Source organism: Chlamydotis macqueenii, chromosome 1 (assembly GCF_036417535.1).
Source record: "Chlamydotis macqueenii isolate bChlMac1 chromosome 1, bChlMac1.mat, whole genome shotgun sequence".
Classification (NCBI taxonomy): domain Eukaryota; kingdom Metazoa; phylum Chordata; class Aves; order Otidiformes; family Otididae; genus Chlamydotis; species Chlamydotis macqueenii.
The window spans coordinates 185,476,507-185,491,446 of NC_141556.1; the positions used below are offsets into that span (position 1 = coordinate 185,476,507).

Genomic DNA, 14,940 nt, shown 5'->3' on the forward strand with positions numbered 1-14,940 from the left:
TAGATTATCACAAAACTGTAAAGAGAATGGATTTGCAGCATCATTTAAAGCAACACAAGTTTAAGATGCATACCCAGGCTGTGGTGACCTGGCTTTCCTTCTCTGAGTGAGAGATTTGAAGTCCATTTTCACTTGGCCTTCAAATAGCTTTTGATAGGAAATCTCAGTTTCTTCCATTAGAGATGCTTGATTTCATATTAATAAGTATCTGTAGTCACTAGAAACTGCCTAAATTGGTTTCACATTTCCATGATGGGTCCTGTGAGCCAGACCAAAAGCAGTTATTCTTTTTCTGGTGCAATAACTATTTTTCTTTAATTTTGTAAGAAATTGGAACATGAGAGGACTGAACTTGAAAATACCCAACAGGCTTGAGGTTAGAGCACCTGCTTTCAGGTCAGCTGCTTATGTGCTTTGTGTCAAGGACTTCAAATAATCCAAGTTTTCATGATTTGTGTGTGTATCAGTATGTGCTTGTCACTTCCTCTGTAGTTTATGACTTTCTAAGCTTCTTGTGTGAGGAGGAAAAGCCCATCAAAATATCACTCTCAAATGACCAGAACTAATTAACAGTCACTATTTCTTTTCTGCCTTTTTTTTTTTTCCTCTGCATACTATACGTTTAGATAAAAGGAGATCCTCACAAAGCTTGGTGACAGTATTACTTGATCTTAAATGCTGGAAATGAGTAAGGTAGGAATAGAACTTGTATTAAAATACATTTGCTCTAAGGAGTTAAAAGCAAATCTGTCGGTATTCTTACATGAATTAAACCATTAACACTGCAGTTGTTAATGTTTTTCTTTATAAATTTTGTAAGAACAAGCTCTAATAGGAAGATAATTTATATAACATAACTCATGTATAAAATTAAAACATGATCCTTAATCTTACTGGTTTTCCATGGTAAATACTATTTAAACTTAGTATATATTTTGTTTTGACAGGCCTAAATTATTTCAGAATTCTGAATACTAATTGTCACGTGAAGCTTCTGAAAACACAGTTGCACCTTTCTGGGTGTGCAATTCTGTCATAGAGGGATGGAAATAGCTCGTGCTGATCCAGTCCTTGCCCTTCTATTCCGAAACTGTCAGTTCTAAATCAGCTTTGTTTTTTGCCATGCAAAGTCACGGCTGCCTTTTAGCATGTTGTGAAGAAGAACATTTCTTAAGGTTATGTGTTGTATTGACTCACTCAATAATTTGAGGTGGTGTTGATTATTTAAAAACAAAAACAAACAAACCCAAGGGAGCTTGACGTTGAGATATACACGTAGTTTAGTGATAAACACTGCATTAAAATTTATTGTGGACAAATAGGTAAAACTTGAAAATTGATTTGGAGATTATTATAAAGAATAAAAACATAAAGCAATAGAAAACAAAGAAGCCGTTTTTAAAATACTGCAAGCTGCTGATTAGCACTACTGAGAGTAACACTGCTCAGGGACTTCCTCTGTAGTGGGTGGGGTACACCCAAACCCCAGGGCAGCTCTTCTCCACATTTAAGCATTTAGGTCTTTCATTTAATCTTTTTATGGAAACCAAATTCCAGTTAAATATGTTGTTGGGACAGAGCTGATGTTAAGATCAGGAAGCTGGGAAGCATCTGTGTCCTGTAGTTTCACCATAGCCAAATAGAGATTAGCCAACAAGAAATTCTGCCTGTTTTGTCCATACAAGGAGCTTTTGGATTGGGGAGAAATCATTGCAGATGCTTGCAATGCAGGTGTTGCTGCGAGGAAGCCTTCTGCAGAGGCTCGCTTAACAAAGGCCAGCTTAATTCAGAGTTTAGAATTGCAGTTATAGTTAGCCCTGGGTAGTGTGACAGGGGACTGAATCAAGTTTCAGTCTTATTCTTCATTCTGATGCCATTGGCCATTTGTTCCTGAGAAATTTTAGGCCTTAATTGTTTTCTCCCTTTCTCACTAATAAAATGGAGCCATCACAGGGAAATTTCAGATGAAAAGCAGCATTTCACTTAGTTAAATTTATTCTGTGGCTGCATCTAGTAACATTAATCCCTTTCTCAGCATTAAAATAAAAACTGTAAAACTCCTTTTCTGTGAAAGGAATGCATTGGAGGTGACCTGTTGACCTTAAATGCTGCTTAAAAGCTTTAAAAAGCAATGTAAAATTTGTAAAAGATAGTGTGAATAATGTTGCTTTAGAAGCAAGTTACTGATAAACATTGCTGGACCTGAGTTGTTTTGTGACTCTTGCTTAGAGGACTGGTAATTGTCTGGTTAATGACGTTATATTTTGCTCATTCGAGCAAGTGGTAGATTGTTGAATACCAAGTAGTGGGACTGAAGCTGAACAGAGTTTGGCCTGATAAGCTTGAAAACTCCCTGCAAGCTGCACAGTGCACTTCAGATTCACTCAATAGAAGTCTTTTTCATGTTTAAATATAAGGAAAGGAGGCAAAAGTTGTGTAATTACACCCATGGGTTTTGCAGAGTGGGGGGTAGATGCATTTGAGAACTCACCTCTGTATATTTCCACGTTATGACATACTCTGGGGTTTTTGTGAGGCACCTGTATCATCAGGGTAGCACCTACTTCTCCAACTACATAGCTGTGCATTTGGAAAGCTACCAGCGAGAGTGGTGTGGCGTTCCTGGAGAAAGAGCACAGGGGTCTTCCTCTAAAGTCCTCTCAGATGTAAGGTGGAAATTGTGATCGGCAGAACACCCACCTTAAATTTCACCAGGTCTGAAAACTAAATAACCTTTTCTTGCTTGTGCAACTGCAGTGCTAACAAAGTTTCTGCACTCAGGGTAGGTCACCCAGCCATGGTTTGCCTGAGGGCACGTGTTGAGGCAGTGCTTTCTCACATCCCACCAGTGCTGGTGCTGGCTGGTCTGCGCTGCTGGGGGTCAGCTGGGTGACAACACCCCACTTATTTTGACACCTTTTTAACTGCAGTGTCAATATTTGTGGCAGCCAAAAAAAGATGTATTGGATTTGCTGCATGTTGCTACTTGGTCTTTATAAGCAGATGTTTCCACCTAAAGAATATTCTCTTGCCAGCTGTAGTTCATCTAGCTGACGGAAAGTAGCAGTAGGTTTCACAAATTCTTGTAGGGTAAAGTTTTGCTTGCCAGTCAGCTGATTGAACAGGTCATTGTCAGTAAATGTGGGACGTCATTCTCCGTGTTTTCTGCTCTTTCGTGCTTTCCTCCTAGCCTTTGTGGTGTTGCTGCCCTGTCTGTTCTTAATGCCTGTTCTGGCTTTGCTTGTGGTTCTTTGCAGAACTAGCTTAAATGTGATTTTGCTTTTTCTGTTGACTTCTGTAGTGCATTGAATTGACGTATGCGGAGGTTGGTTGCTTGCCAAGGCTGGCTAGAAGAAGAGAGAGTGCAAATGATGATCCCTTCCATAGGTAGCAAACTGCTTGTGTCCCTTCACCTTATCTAATGAAATCACATTTTGTAGTGAAAATCGGAGCAGGGTTGAGAGAGGACCTGGAACTGCTGGTCTGAAGTGCTAACTTCAAAAATAGGAACTTTTGCTTCTGTTTCTTGACCTCTCATTCTCCTTTATCAACCCCTTTTCCTCCTACTGATTCTTCATTGAAAACAATACTTTCTCAGTCATTAATAGCCAAAATGTGAAATTAATGAAGCAGGATTCTCTCTTAATCAAGAGATGTTTGAGCAATGAATTAGTGATTGCTCTGGGAAAGACACTTGGGTTCTTCAGAGCATAGTGAAACACTGATGAGAATAATAAAAAGGAAGAGGCCAAGCGGCCAGAAGAATGAGAAATTGAGAAGGTCATATGTCTGCATTTCCAGCAAAAGCAGCACTGAAAGAAGCAAATGAGAAGTGCGTGCAGTCCTAAGTCCAGGGAAAGATGATGCAAACCAGCCCAAGAGCTGATCTGATTGAGGAGAAATGGAGAAATAACTGTGTGGTTATGAGTCAGTAACTGATGCTTTTCTCTTATGAGTGGAACAGCTCCAGTATTGCCAAAATCATAATTTAAAATCACACAGTGTGAAAAATTGTAAATCTCACTCTTGTCATGCTGCTCTGAATTTTTAGTTGATCCACTTGAGAAGAAAAATGTTCTTTTTTTTTTAGGAGTAAGGCTAAATGAGGGAAGTCTTAATGCTAGTTTTAATCCTAGTAAATCTGATCTGGTTTTTACTAGGCTTTCTCTTACTGCCTTAGCCATGTGATGCAGCTTGCTTTACATGCATGCTGTGCTCCTCTTTGTTATTGTGGCTGCAGATTTGTCATCTGTGCCATCCTATATTAATATCAGTAACATGCATTTGTAGGATCAAATAAACCTTGGACAATCAGACGATGCATTATGTGCAAAGTGTTGAGCTGATTGGTTTTACTGCTCTCTTGGGAGATCATTTGGAGGAAAATGCTGAATGTCTGGTTTTGCCCACTTCATTCCCAGTCGTATGGATACTTCTTTCGCTCCAAGAAGGCAGATAGATATTTGCTCATTAGATATTATTCTTTTGCTTCTGAACTTTTGATTCTGTGCTGTGAGGCAACATGGTGCCTCCTATTTAAAGAAAAATAAAAAAAAAAAACAGAAGCCAGCAACCCTGTGTTTTCAAAATTAATTATAAATATGATACCAAAATACTTTCCCATACAGTCTTGCTGTCTCAGCATAATTCTACTCTGTACATGACACAAAAGCAGCAAAAGCCTGAGATTTTGTTTCTGCAAGACTTCTGTTTATTACTAACATCAGCAGTAGTACTAATGTTACTTCAGCCAGAACCTTTTCCATTCCGCTTATATCCTCTCTGCATCGCCTCCGACCTCAAGCTCTTAGTAAGTTCAGATGTATTCCTGCTGCCTTGCCCAAAGCACTGATCATTGACCTAAAATCAGAATGGTTTTTGGTTTTGCGCATGAGGGCAGAGACTTAAAGTGAGAGACTGTAACTCTTGCCCAGAGGCAGCTCTGGAACATGACACTGTAGAGATCTGAGTAGTCCCCGGTGCAGTTAGATGATTAATGACTGTGTTTTGTGTATTATCCTGTGTGAAATATTGGGTAGATGTTGTAGCAGAAATGGACTGACGCTAGATACAGCGGTAACTTCCAGTCACGGTTGTGGGGTTTTTTTCTGTAAATGTGACCTTTTATATATTTTCTGGTATTGTTTGCTCTTCTACTCAGGAATGTCTATGTAATAGAAAGCAGTAAGAGACTCTAGAATACAACTATGCCAGCGTGTATCTAATGGACTGCTCGTGAAACAGAAAAAGGCTTTGGTGTATTTAATAGTTAAAATCTGTCAAATAGTTAAAATTTATCTGGCAAAATGAGTGTTCTGAAGTACTTCAAAGCATTAGTCTTTGATTTAGGATCATATTTTGGGTTGTTTTTTTTTTAAAGAAGAAGAAACAAAATTCATCCAGTGTGGTTGTCTAGTCTCAGTAAAATGTACTGCTACTCTCATTTTTCTAGGGGTCACCTCTGTTCGATCTTATCAAGCAGTCAAAAGAACGAGACAGCCAAACTGATCAACCTGAGCCCACTTCCACTCTCAATGTGCCTCTGCAACATAATCATACTGCAGCAGACCTGTAAGTGATGTGCGTGCTTGAGGTCTAGTAAAATGTGAAGTTAATATTGCTCTTAATATTTAAATCCACTTATGTTCTGTTTTCCTACTTGTTAGGCCTGGAACTTAGGTTATCTTGCACTGTTGTAGTGGCTGCTGCTTATTATACATGTAAATTTAGCTAAAACAAATTCTGAAATATTGTTTTCCAAGGTCTATCAAACTTGTAATTGCAAACTGTTTTCTTACTTGTCTATGAATAAATAAGTCCCTTTATCAGATATTTAATCAATAGCTTGACTTTTTAATTCCTGATATGGGAATAACAGGTTACAGTAACAATTAATTTATTCTAATGGGGAAAGAGGGAAGAGTTCCTGCAAGTATTATTCATATAAAATTGCTTCTTTATCCTGTGACGTTGAAGTGCTTAACATATGTTGAATCTTCAGCTATCTTTCTCCTGTGAGATCTCCTAAGAAGAAAGCATCTGGACCTCCTCCAAGTGCTACTTCCACTCCAGATGCTCAGCCAACTGTGACCTCCCAAACACAGAAACCACAGAAATCTACCTCCCTCTCTCTGTTCTACAAAAAAGGTTTGTTGCTTCTGTATGTGCTGAAATTGCAAAGTTATTTCTTGTTCTTTATCCTTTTTGAGTTTTGGAGCTCAGCATTTATTAAAAGATTGTAATAGAGTCTGTAGGAAACACCGTGCAAACAAACCCTCAGTTACCGTTGGAAGGAAAAGTAAAATGGTGCGAGCAGGTTAGTGCCCAACACACTGCAAGGTCTAACTGAAAACTTAGCTACTGATTGTAAGAATGGCCATATGGGCTCAAATGGAGGGTTCTTCTATCATAGTATCCTTTTTCCAGCAGTGACCATAAATAGGTACCACAAAAAGCTTAAGAACTGGGCAACCATATATGGTGCTTCCCCTGAATGTTCTCCCAAGCTTTGACTTTCTCCAACTTGTGGGTTTTTCTGAGGCTTTTGTTGATGTGTCAGCTTAATAACTCTCAGTAGATTAGTGTTCCAAATGCTTGTTCAGACTCTGTTTGAATCAACATAGACATCCGTGTGCAGCATTTGTTTGGTGTGGACTTCTCTGTGTCTACTACCTGTTGTATGAAGAATCTTTTCCATTTATTTGGAACCTGGCTTCTACTGCCTTCATTTGATGGCTCGTAGTTCTTGTAGTGGGAGACAGTGATGGTTCAATTGCTGTCCATCCTCCGTCATGCTCCTTTTATTTTGTATACCCCTATTACTACCATTTCAGTTTATTTTTCCTCTCTTTCTCAAGTGTATCTGCTGGCCTATCTTCGACTACGTACCCTCTTCTTTCGGCTTCTCTCTGAACATCCTGACCTGGAACCCTTGATCTGGACCCTCTTCCAGCACACATTGCAAAACGAGTATGAGCTTATGAGAGATAGGCACTTGGACCAGGTAACATTAACAAAACAGTTTCTAAATGTTTAAAAAGACTCTCCTGAACCAAATGTTCCTTATACATTCTTTGACCATTAGAAATTATAATCTGAGCTTTTCTCTGTTGATCACTCAAAGGAGAAATTAATTTAGAGGGAAGTCTGTCATCTCAGGTTTTTTAAGTACTGGCAGTTACTTACTCTGGCATCTTCAAATACAATTTACAGCTATTTTCAAAATAATGAAGACACACCAAATTTTCTAATAATTTACTGGTTATTAAAATACTGATTTTCTTTGGGAAGACGTGTGTAGCTGATAAATGTTTTGTTATTCTACCCTGAAACTGCAGCATGTGAAATGAGTTTGAGAAGATACTATGAGCTCCAATTAGTTGATTGCCTTACAGAAATGGAGGGAACAGTAGTTGACTGATGTTCTGGAAGTTCTTACGAAGTTGAGTTGCTTGCTAGTTTACAGAGCATAATCAGTAACAGAAAGCTCATCAATTGATTTCTGAACTTGGAGAAGCTGAATTAATTTTCTGCATTTCCAACTGTCTTGTCTTGTTTCTTTAATAGATCATGATGTGTTCCATGTATGGCATATGCAAAGTAAAGAATGTAGATCTTAGATTTAAAACAATAGTTTCAGCATACAAGGAGCTTCCCAATACAAATCAAGAGGTAAGGAAATTCTTTTAACATTATCCTTTCATAAAAATGTTATAAACTAATTCTTTCTCTCTGTCTAAAACAAAAAAAAAACTCCACCAAACTACACTTGAACATACAAAAGAAAACTTCTGCTTCACTGCATCTCCGTTTTGTGGAGGAGAAAACTGGCTCTAATACTAAATGTCTCTTTAAACACCTCGCACCAATAGTTTGGTAACTCTTCTCAGAAAGCAAACTTCAGTCCACCTTTTTACTTGAAGACACTAAATAATGGATTGTGATTCTATTTGGAGACTGGATGAAAGAATCAGGCCTAGTGCTAATAGGATTTTCAAAGACAATCCAAGTTCTTTAAAGAGTCACCTAACTTAGCGTTAAGGGGAGATAAGCAGATAACTTTCTGCAGAAGCTTTCAATAGAAATAAGATGTCAAGTAGATATGTATGGTTATGTATCAGCCAGGCAAGTACGTATTAACATTGCAGGCTTAATTCTGACACTAAGAAGTTCATTTCTTTATAAGGGCCTTACTGTACTTAAATCTTTGCACAAAATGATAACTTAATCAATGGAAAATCAAAGCAACAATCAAAGTTAATTGAACTGTGGGCATCCTTTTAGTAGCAGAATTTCTCATCTTCTATTTGTGCATCATGCCTAAACTCCAGACTTTTGTCTCCAAGCTTAAAGAACTATTTTATGGTCGGTAATAGTTTTTTTTAGCCATGCAAAGTGTGCACAGTAGCAAAGCCTTTTTTGGACAATTGTATATGTGTATGTAAATGGAGCTTAAATTTGGAAAATGTTGTTAAAATACTGATGAACTGCGTTTGCACTAAGAGGCTGTGCCAGTTAATTATGCGGATGCTTCTACTGGTGTTCATACATTTTTTGGAAAAAAAACAGTTTAAAACAGTTTTAAATAGTAGTTACAATGGCTTGCATACAATATACATGCCATCTTAGTTTGTATATAACAGATTTTTTTTTAATGGCTTTATGAGTTTGTCAAATGTAAAATTGTCATTTTTTTTTTTTACGGTGTTTGATTTTTCTCACCCTCTGTAGACTTTCAAACGTGTTCTTATCAGGGAAGAACAGTATGACTCCATTATAGTCTTCTACAACTTAGTGTTTATGCAGAAGCTGAAAACAAACATTTTGCAGTATGCCTCCAACAGGGTAAGCTGCTAGTTGTGTTCAGTATTCGTTATTTAATAAAATAGGAATATATAGGCATAAAACCTTATGATTATTTTATTATTTTTATAGCCTCCCACTCTGTCACCTATCCCACACATTCCTCGCAGCCCTTACCAGTTTTCCAACTCTCCTCGGCGTGTCCCTGCTGGCAATAACATCTACATCTCACCCTTGAAGAGCCCATACAAATTCTCTGATGGGTTTCAGTCCCCCACAAAGATGACGCCAAGGTCTAGGTAGGTTGTTGGCAAACATTTCTTTGACTAAATTAAAGGTATTTGGGGGATTTTAGTGAAAGCAAATTAGAAAACCGCACAGTCTAGTTTGTCAATATTCTGTGGTTATTATGTCTTTTCTGGTTAAAAGTTTGTGTCCTGTATTTGGCATCTTTATTCATCTTTGAGTGCTTTTCTGTTTCAGTTGAGTTGGTGTGCTCAAGGAGTTTGTTTTTTTGTTGTTGTTGTTTTGTTTGTTTGTTTGTTTGTTTTTTTAGAATAGTCACATCCAAAAGGGGTTTTCTGACCTAGTTACTTAAACGTTGTTGGCTGTGTCTCGGCATCACGCTCCTGAAAAACATAGATGAGCTTTGTACACTTGTTTAGAGACAAAATACTTTTCTGGAACAAAATGATTCAGAGTATATAGTTGACTAAGCAAAAAATTTCAAACTGTTGGTCACCAAATCAGTTATTAGCAGACGAGGATGATAGCAAATGTCCAAGTCTCCAGTGGGCTTTTCAAATTAGGATTAAGTAAGTCCCATCACACCTGGCCCACCATGGAAAAAAAGTTAAAATATTATTGTATCTTTTAGATTGAAGTCCTGCATAGTTGTGATTAGAAAACACCTACAGGTAACGATGAAAAGATGATTATCTGGATACCCAGCACTGAAGGGACTTCCTGCTGATACAGGATGGACTGTGGGGGCCCCTGATTCTTTCAAGCCACCATTTCTTTTCTATCTGTGTGGCTGTACGGTGCGACTGATGTGGTGATTCAGCGTTCCCTGGCCCGAATGGAAATGTGAATGGTCTCAGGACGGAGAGAACACTGTTAACGCAGAGAGAGAGGAATAGACTTCGTTAATGTCTTACGCGAAGCTGTGCAAATTAGTGGATATAATTAGTGTTAAATATAGCCTAAACACTTTTCTTCTTCATTTGACAGAATTTTGGTGTCAATTGGAGAATCATTTGGGGTGAGTTTTAACATCTTTAATGTCTGGTCTTGAATGCATGTCACTTCTGGAGGAGTGGGATTAGCTTGCTGACACCTGTAGAACTGGACAGTGAGTGTCTGTAATTTAATGTAGTATTTTATGGAATTTGTGAGCACAAAGATTACAGGGATGTTCTGTTAACTCCTTTCAGATATCCAGACTTCACTTTAAAATGTTTTGCATTGTATTTCAGTTGCTTTGAAAGAAAGTATTGTTCTCAAACTGCAGAGTTTTAGAACTCCTAATTTTTTTAGTGGATAATCTGTAAAGTTTGAGTAGTTTAGGGATTTATTGGCGAATCTTTCCGTATTTTCTTGTAATTTCAGACTTCTGAAAAGTTTCAAAAAATAAACCAGATGGTGTGCAACAGTGAATGCCAGCTAAAACGCAGTGCAGAAGTAAGCCCTGCTCCTAAGCCACTGAAGAGGCTGCGCTTTGATATAGAAGGGCAAGATGAAGCTGATGGAAGGTAAGAGATTATATTTGGTTCTCGGGGCTTTCCATCCTAACTTCTTCCTGACATCTTAACTTCTGTTAATTTATGAACTTTAGTAAGTACGTTAAATGAGAGATGGTAGCATAATACTTCTCAATTAGATGCTCTAATGTCAGGAGCAAGGATTTATTTGGCACCTATATATCCAGCAGCCCAGTGTTACTGCTGAGTGCTCAACCATGCTATCATATTTAGTCAGTCTTTTAAAAAACAAAACTCAGGGTTTTTTTAGACATAAGAAATCTAAATTAGAAATCAAGCAACTCTTGAGTTTAGTGTGGAAGAAAAAAGGAGTTTGCATCTTTGTAAGAGAGGGAAATAGCACTGAAATAAACTAACCTTGATTTAAAGTTAGGTTATGAGGATAAAAAGCTAGGGCTTTTCTTTTTTTTTTTTTAATTTCCACTTAATCATATGCTTTCTGTCTACAGCAAACACCTACCCCAGGAGTCCAAGTTCCAACAAAAGCTTGCAGAAATGAGTGAGTATTATGTTTTCATTAATTGAACAGCAGTGAGTGCCTTAAATGTAACAGTTAGTGGCCACTCAGATAAAAACATTGCTCAACATTGATCTCATTTTGGTAACTTGCTTAGTTTTTTTTACTTGTTCCATTTAATCTTGAAAAGGCAAATTAGAAAATGGCAATTTTCTAGGCTTTTGAGGATATTAAATGGCATAGCAGCATAGAAGATGCTGTATTACATGTGAATAAGAAAACGAGCATGACACATTCTTTCTAAACACTGGAATTCTTGAAATGGAATTAAATGGTGGCCAAGGCTTTTCCATTTGTTCCAACGACAGACCCTTAGCTGAGAGCTTGCAGGCAGAAATCAGTAGTAATTGCAGCAGCATTGGTTGACCAGAACACGTTTTTACGCGATTACAGTAAAGGAAAATTATATACACAGGAAAATTGTAGGTGATTTTGTATGTTGCTTTGCTGTCTTTTGCACTAAAATGCCTGAGATCGATTTTTTTTTTTTGTAAGGCAGATCAGCATTTCTTTCGTATTTTATGAGATCACTTTTCTGTTTTTCAAATAAAATTGAAATTTGGCTCCTGAAAAGCAAAACATCCTAGTCCCCACATCTGAGTTTGTATTTTCCACTCCCAAGAAGGAACACTCTTGGTCTGACCAGGCATTTTCATTCTCTGGTGCAGTTTGAGCTCTGTAGCTGAGCGGATTTGTCCATCAAAAATTCTTACCTAGCAAAGTGTTTAGTTGTCAAGATAGGTATGAGTATGGATCCAGGCACCTCATGTTTATTTTACAGTAGGGGAAAGGTTTCAGTGTTTACTTGTGGCAGAGGTTAAGAAGGGATGTTCTATTTCACATCCAGTTGTTTTAGTGTGTCACTGGGCGGAAAAGGCGTTTCCTGGCCAGGCTGGCTCTGGATGCGGGGACTGCTCAGCCTGTAGCATCTGCCTGCCTGCCTTGAGGATGAAAACAGACAAAGTGAGGGTACAGAAGCAATGAGAACTGCAGTGAATGGCTGGAATGAATTGAAGATGTGTGAGATTGAGCAGGAATTGCTGAAGCAACTCAGAATTGTGTGATCACTTTTAAAATGTGGGATTTATTTTATTTAGAATAGTGTAATTCAGTCCCTTGCATCATTACCAGTTTTTACAAGAAATAATCACATCCGAAGTAATTCCGAAGAAAGTATTTCATTTCATTCTTTTTAAAAAAATTTTTTTTTTTAGCATCTACTCGAACAAGAATGCAAAAGCAGAAACTGAATGATGGAAACGATACCTCACCCAGTGAAGAAAAGTGAGATTCTTCTCAGGACCAGGGGCTGCACTGCAGGCCCTCTTAGTTTTTGTTTTTGTTTTACAGCCTTCATTAATTGAGTTGCTTTTTTTAGTTGCTTTTTATTCCGAACTGCTAGTTGAAAGCATTTGGACTTTTAATTTTTTTTAATGTTTTTCATTATACTTTGCCTTATAATGTAGCATGTATACAATGTAAGCCACTGAAGTTAATTTATATATTTTTTTTGAGGATTTTAAAAACAGACTTGGAAGATGTCTTAGTTTCCTATTGCAATGTTACTGATTTAAGCCAATTCAGTCTACTTGGATTGAATTTTTCTGTCTAAAGACAAAATATTAGCTAGAATGATTTGAAATGCACTAATTTTGTTTTTTTAGATTTCATTTTCAGATTTTCATTACTTACAAGTTTTGAAAATGAGGGGCCAGATACTGCAAAGATTTCTATCTCTCCATAATTAGCCCATCAAATTCCCATTACCTTAAACTGCACAGCAGTCACAGACCTTGCAGAGTCAGGGCCTGGCATGAGAAGTACAACCGGAATTCCAGGTGAACGAATTACGTAGCCGTACTACTGAAACCAGTACTTCCCGTTTTCCAGTTTTCCTTCCCCAGCTCTCGCCCCAGTGTAATTTCAGAGGGCAGTTACATTGTCCACCTGTTTGCATTTCATGGAATATGAATCTCACAGAGATTCCTCCCAGAAGCAGAGGCTTCTTACCACATGCTGAGTACTTGATGTGCACTTTCTTATCTTGGAAAATCTCAATGATAGAAAAAAGAAGCTGAAACCTAGATTGTACCTAGTACATATAAAATTTCAAAATTCTAATGATGTAGAATTTTCTTGATTTCTTCAAGTCTTCACCTAACTTTAGCCAAGCCAAATAGCTTGAGAAACCAAACCTGTTTCCTGTAGCTGAAAGCAGAGTGTCTCAGGTTGGGTTCCAAGAGTAGCCTGCCTACAAGCACAGAGCATCTCCCATTGGCCTTACTGCAGCATCTGCACAAAAGCCAAACTTGATGAGCCTACATTGGGAAAATCAGTCTGTCTTATTTTACAAAAAAAAAGAGCAGAGTTTAACAGGCAGCTTGTGTGAGCTGTTACGACTAGCAAAAAAAAAAACCAACCCAACCAAACTCCAAAACTTTTTTCACCTTACGTATTTGTAAGTTACTGACTCAGATACTGGAATTTTTCTTGCAATATTAAAGGGTTTGCAGAATAGCCAGTTAAGGAAAGCACAGTTTTTTACTTCCAGTGGATTAAAATATAAGTAAATAAATGAAGTCCTGCTTTAAAATTACCCATTTTTATGAAATTTAGCTTTTGCAGCTACTTAAATTGAAACCGTGGTAGTAGAAAAGCATGCTATTCGTTACACAAACATTTTACAACAACATCTTCTCCAGGTAGGTTATTTAGAAATTGGTCAGCTGAACCTAGAATACTTATGCTAGTACCTTCTAAAGATCAGTTCTTGTGTTGAACGAAGCTAATCCTAAAGCTACTAAAAATTCTACAAACAGCACACTGATTTGTTAATGAATTTTAAAATAAAACTGAGGGGTTTTTTTTAGTCTTAATATGGCTTCAACTTTCTCTCTGAAGAATGTTCAGAAGTGCTAGAGTACCATATGTTTATTTTCTCACTTTTTGCAGTTTTACAGACAGAATATATGTTAACATTGGGGTATGCTGACCGTAAGCTCTGTAACAGCTGTTGAAGTTCTTCCACGATCCTGTGGCTTGAGGGGTATCAGTACAGAGTCCAGTACCTAAGCAGATTTCTTATTCCTTTACTGTGACAATGTATTTTTTTGTTCAAACAGACTGAAGGCTTTACATCAAATGTATGATAATATTTTATACAACTAATCAGTTTTTCTCCTTTCCAGATAAATAAAATAGCTTTTAAAAGGTTTATAGTTGGTAATTTTATTTTATTGGAAGAGAAGGTGACTTCATATGGTAATGATGTCTTGCTATATCACACTTCCACCATGATGCTGCAGCTGGTAGAAGCTGAGGTGACTCCACTTCCAGTGATTCCCTCTTGGTGCAGAGGTTGGAACAGATGTGCTGTTGGCCTTGTAGTTATCTTCAGAAGTTTCCATACAACGTTCTGGAAATGTTGTTCTCACCAGACCTTTTGTTCCAGGGTCACCACTGGTAATGCTCCTGGCAGATGCAGGCCCATATCATGGTCTGGGTCACCCTCCCATCATTTCATCACCCTGCTTTTCATATAATTGATTCTTTTGCTCTCAGAACTGCTGAAAACAGCCCAGGATCTCAAAACTCCAGCGTAGGGCACCATGGCTTTCTACGCCGGGTACGTGGCTGTAGGCACGTCAGCCTCGCCGGCTCCCTGGTATGGCTTTAGTAGAGGCCAGAGGTGCCTGTGACATGTAACTTTGCTGAACTTGCAGTGCTATTTATAGCATCGGTGTTCATGACAATGCTTAGAGCACAAAGCATGCTGGCTGATTTGCCAGTCCCTGCCCCCTGTAAAAACACATTTTCAGAGTCTTACATATAAGCAGATACATATGCAAATAAATGTGT

At 37.9% G+C, this 14,940-nt stretch overlaps 1 protein-coding gene across 1 annotated transcript in view; it reads left to right on the forward strand.

The window, feature by feature from the left end:
- The window catches only part of RB1 (RB transcriptional corepressor 1), an 82,199-nt gene extending 67,903 nt beyond the window's left edge, over positions 1 to 14,296 (forward strand). Inside the window, exons 18-27 of the mRNA XM_086771847.1 lie at positions 5,453 to 5,571; positions 6,002 to 6,147; positions 6,858 to 7,003; positions 7,567 to 7,671; positions 8,731 to 8,844; positions 8,935 to 9,101; positions 10,036 to 10,066; positions 10,414 to 10,556; positions 11,015 to 11,064; positions 12,297 to 14,296. Of these exons, the coding sequence (XP_086627973.1) occupies positions 5,453 to 5,571; positions 6,002 to 6,147; positions 6,858 to 7,003; positions 7,567 to 7,671; positions 8,731 to 8,844; positions 8,935 to 9,101; positions 10,036 to 10,066; positions 10,414 to 10,556; positions 11,015 to 11,064; positions 12,297 to 12,370 (1,095 nt within the window). The 3' untranslated portion in view covers positions 12,371 to 14,296. The remainder of the gene's footprint in view (positions 1 to 5,452; positions 5,572 to 6,001; positions 6,148 to 6,857; positions 7,004 to 7,566; positions 7,672 to 8,730; positions 8,845 to 8,934; positions 9,102 to 10,035; positions 10,067 to 10,413; positions 10,557 to 11,014; positions 11,065 to 12,296) is intronic.
- The last annotated feature ends 644 nt before the right edge of the window (positions 14,297 to 14,940 follow it).